Raw genomic sequence first — 4,672 nt, 5'->3', positions numbered from 1 at the left:
CAGGGCCAAGTAACAAGGTTTTACTTTGTAACCTAAATCTCATCCCCCTCCCCTAGTTCTCAGATCACAAGAGTATATAACTTGTAGGAGTTGGAGAGATGGCTCAAAGCTTTAGACTGCTGTGCTGAGGATAGGAGTTCAATTCCCAGTACTCACGGGGCACCTCACAACTGTCTGTAATTTCAGTTCCAGGGGATCTGACACCCTCACAAAACATACATATAGGTAAAATAACCAGTGCACATGAAATAAAAATATATGAATGGAAAAAATAAATAAATAAAATTCTGAAAAGGAATGTACCCCCATAGTTGGCTCAGACTAAATTTTACCTGGTGAGATTTTTATATCTAGTCTTTTCTGTGTTCACCTGCCCTATGTATGCTTCCTGTGCACCGAGACACCTTCCTCCCTTTTACAGCTAGATGTTACCTGGTCAGAGTGTCACCAATTGGCATTTCTTTATTCTTTTTTTTTTTTCCCCTCAAATATGAGTTCAATACTAACTGGTTTCCGTTTACAAATTTTCACGTACAATAGAAGGCAGACATGCTTTCCCAGCAGTGCAGTGACGATTCCTATGTGTCTTTCACTCCTTCTACCTTTTTCTTTTTTTAGGAATGGTGGACTCATCTCTGGTTGAACGAAGGCTTTGCATCCTGGATTGAGTATCTTTGTGTAGACCACTGCTTTCCAGAGTATGATATCTGGACTCAGTTTGTTTCTGCAGATTACACCCGTGCCCAGGAACTTGATGCCTTAGATAACAGCCACCCTATTGAAGTGAGCTATACTTTGCAACCATTTCAGTCAAATAAGTAATTTGTTCTATCTCGGGATGTTTAGGATTCTGAAATGCAAAAAAAGCTGCATGGGTGATTTTCTATGGGTGACATTTATTTACTTGTAGCTCACGCCTGAAACTCTTAGACTAACTTCTAATAATATTTCTCTTTAAGGTAGAGAATGTCAAGAATTCTTTTTGTAAAGGCAGGAAATATGGGTATTTTTATTGACTGATACTCCTACCAGTTTATAAGCAACACTATTAACTGGTTCCAGCAGCAGCTGTAGACAAGTCATTGTCCCCATAGCTCCTGTATACATACGTCACTGTCCCTATCGCTTCTCTGCGTTTGTCTGCTGTTTGGCTTGTCTTTATCTCTTAAAGCTTTTTTGTTTGTTTGTTTTTTATTAAACTTTACATTTTATTGATCAGTAGAGCTTTTCAAATTTTTTGCTTTGCTTATTTTTTTTGTGTGAGAGGTTTGAGACAGGGTTTCTCTGTGTAGCCTTGACTATTGTTGCTCTCTAGACCAGGCTGGCCCACAACTCAGCCACCTCTTTCTGCCCCTCAAGTGCCAAGATTAAAGGTGTGCACGATCATTTTAGCTCTGTTTTACTTATGATTTTTGTCTATGTGTGAGAGCCCTTGCCCCAGTCTGTGTTGACACAGAGAACTTCTGAGAGTCAGTTTTTTCTCCCATTCCACTGTAAATTTTCGGGATCAAACTTTGTGGCTAGCTCTTTTATCCACTCAGCCATCTCTTAGCTTCTTTTATTGTTTGTTTGTTTGTTTGTTTGTTGAGATAGAATTTTGTTATGTGACTATGACTAGCCTAAAATTTATTCATAGATTAGGCTGGACTTAAAGTCATGGGTAATATTCCTGTTTTTGCTTCCTGAGAGCTAGGAGTAAGCCACCATACCTAGGTAGCCCTTGTAGTTTATAAATTTTGCATCCAAAGAACTGGAGTTCTAGTTCTGCTTTGCCTTTAGCCATTGCCCTGGCCCTTCCTACCTGCCACCTTTTAGTACAGTTTCTCTGCTGTGCTGACCCTAACCCTAACATTTCAGTGCTAATATGGAACTGTGATTAATTGTAATTTAAATATCTGATATGCAGGATATCTGATATTTGATACCTGTAAAAGGGTTATTCAACCTCCAAGGTGGTTGTGATTCACAGATTGAGAACTGCTGTTCTGAACTATTGATATATATATATAAAAATGTGTGTGTGTATATATAATTATATTATTAGTGGAAGAAATCAAATTGTTTTCAACTTAATATTTTCTGAGATGACACATTTAAGAATAAATGGAACATTAACAGCTTGACTTTGATCAAAAGGGAGAATCTAGGCTATGAACAGGGAGTTAAAAGGCTATATATTGTTTTATTTAGGTTAGTTATTATTTTTTTGAGGATTGTCATACTTTTATGAGTAAGTTAAAAGAAGAATGTCATGAGTTAGAAGGGTTTTCCTAGAAAGCTTTTTATGTAATTCAGTGTTACAGGCTGTCTGCTTCCTGTCATAACCCTGAATCACACTGTCTGCCAGGTCAGTGTGGGCCATCCATCTGAGGTTGATGAGATATTTGATGCTATATCATATAGCAAAGGTGCATCTGTAATCCGAATGCTTCATGACTACATTGGCGATAAGGTAAATAATAAAAATAATAATTCCAATCCTGCATTGTGAAATCACAGTTTTAAAGCATGAATAAAATTTTGATAATGATTTTTAGTTTATTGACATTTCTTTTTTTTTTTTTTTTTTTTTTTTTTTTTTTTTTTTTTTTTTTTTTTTTTGGTTTTTTCGAGACGGTTTCTCTGTGTAGCCTTGGCTGTCCTGGAACTCACTCTGTAGACCATGCTGGCCTCGAACTCAGAGATTCGCCTGCCTCTGCCTCCCAAGTGCTCGGATTAATGGTCAACGGCCCGGCTGACATTTCTTTTTATATTAATTATTAAAGGTTCCTAGAAGAATGATATACAAGTTAGTATGTTTGTGGCAAGAATAACCAGGTGCTGGTGGCTCATGCCTTTAATCCCAGCACTTGGGAGGCAGAGAGGCAGATTTCTGAGTTCGAGGCCAGCCTGGTCTACAGAGTGAGTTCCAGGACAGCCAGGGCTATACAGAGAAACCCTGTCTCAAAAGAAAAAAGAAAAGAAAAAGAAAAAAAGAAAACTAAAAGTCTGCCCCTATTAACATACGTCCTCTAAAAGCCACAACGCCTAATCCTTCCATAACAGTTCTACCTACTAGGAATCGAGATTTCAAACACAGGAGCCTATGGGAACCATTCTTGGAACACTACACTGTGAAGATAAATAAATAAAGCACCACATTGAAAAAGCAAAAGTAGAAGGCAATTTTACTCTTAGATAAAACTTAATAGGCTTCCGAAAGATGCATACTTTTCAGCATATCTGATATTTTAGTAATTGAGTTCATTTACTTTTGATAAATGTGTGTATCTGCTATAAATTCTGAGATCTGACTCACTTTTACTTAAAATTTATTTTTTTAGGACTTTAAGAAAGGAATGAATATGTATTTAACCAAGTTCCAACAAAAGAATGCTGCCACAGGTAATCTATGCTTTTTTTTTAAGATTTATTTATATTATGTATTTGAGTACACTGTCTTTGATTTCACACACACTAAAAGGCATCATGAAGTCTCATTACAGATGGTTGTGAGCCACCATGTGGTTGCTGGGAATTGAACTCAGGACCTCTGGAAGAGCAGTCAGTGCTCTTAGCCGCTGAGCCATTTCTCCAGCCCCTTGTTTTAATTTTTATCTACACTCTTGCGTTCCCCTTCTTGTCATGCTGGAGATCAAACTGAGGACTTCATGCATACAGTGTTAATGCTCTGCTGGGCGGCTGAGCTGCACCTTAGCCTCACGGGTCCTGAGTTTGATTTCCCAGCACCTGACCATGGGTGCTAGAGATAAAATATTCTACATAGGAAGGGTCGTTTATGATGACTACTCACAGATGTGGTGCCTGAAGATGTGGACAGCACTTTGAGCTGCAAACCTAGTGTTCACTGTTTTTATCCAGCTACTTAATGGTATTCCCATGTGCTTAGGCTGCCTGGCTCCTTTTTATCCTCTTGTAGAAATTTACTGCCTATAACTGTTCTTTCCTGAATTCATGACATCATGATCTCTCTATTAGAATTTTGTGATTTGCCTTCTAATCCAATACTTACAGCTTTGCTGTGTTCCATCTCTCCTTCCTTCCTTTGTTCCTTCCTTCCTTCCTTCTTTCCTTCCTTGTTCAATTAAAAAAATTATTTTCTAGGCAGTGGTGTAGCACACCTTTAATCCCAGCACTTGGGAGGCAGAGGCAGGTGGATTTCTGAGTTCGAGGCCAGCCTGGTCTACAAAGTGAAGTCCAGGACAGCCAGGGCTATACAGAGACACCCTGTCTTGAAAAACCAAAAAAAAAAAATTATTTATTTAGTAAGACAGGGTTTCTCTGTGTAGCCCTGGCGATTCCAGAACTCACTTTGTAGACTAGCCTTGGCTGGATAGAACCCAGAGATTGCCTGTCTGCCTTCCCAGTGCTGGGGTGGCAGGCGTGTGCTGTCACACTTCTTTGTAAGCTCTACTACCCTGAGTACCTTAGTCCTTGCTTATGTTTTTAGTGTCATCTCTCTGTTTTTCTGTATTTTTCTGTTTTAGAACTTGCTGAATATATTGGTGTTATTTCTTTTTGTTGTTGTTGTTTTTTGTTTGTTTGTTTGCTATGTAGACTCGACTTTCCTTGTATGTGCAGAGATCCTCCTGCTTCTACCTCCTAATTGCTGAGATTCAGGGCATGCTCCACCGCACCCAGCAACAGCCTTTGTGGTGTGTGTGTGTGTGTG

At 38.8% G+C, this 4,672-nt stretch overlaps 1 protein-coding gene across 2 annotated transcripts in view; it reads left to right on the top strand.

The window, feature by feature from the left end:
• Window positions 1-4,672, top strand: part of Npepps (aminopeptidase puromycin sensitive) — an 85,438-nt gene that overhangs the window by 51,721 nt on the left and 29,045 nt on the right. For both annotated transcript variants that reach the window (XM_031355078.1, XM_031355079.1), the window contains exons 10-12: window positions 619-783; window positions 2,348-2,452; window positions 3,324-3,384. In XM_031355078.1, coding sequence (XP_031210938.1) covers window positions 619-783; window positions 2,348-2,452; window positions 3,324-3,384 — 331 coding nt within the window. The remainder of the gene's footprint in view (window positions 1-618; window positions 784-2,347; window positions 2,453-3,323; window positions 3,385-4,672) is intronic.

Source organism: Mastomys coucha, unplaced genomic scaffold (genome assembly GCF_008632895.1).
Source record: "Mastomys coucha isolate ucsf_1 unplaced genomic scaffold, UCSF_Mcou_1 pScaffold5, whole genome shotgun sequence".
Classification (NCBI taxonomy): domain Eukaryota; kingdom Metazoa; phylum Chordata; class Mammalia; order Rodentia; family Muridae; genus Mastomys; species Mastomys coucha.
The sequence above is the reverse complement of the archived record's forward strand: the minus strand, read 5'-3'. Positions and strand labels throughout refer to the sequence as shown.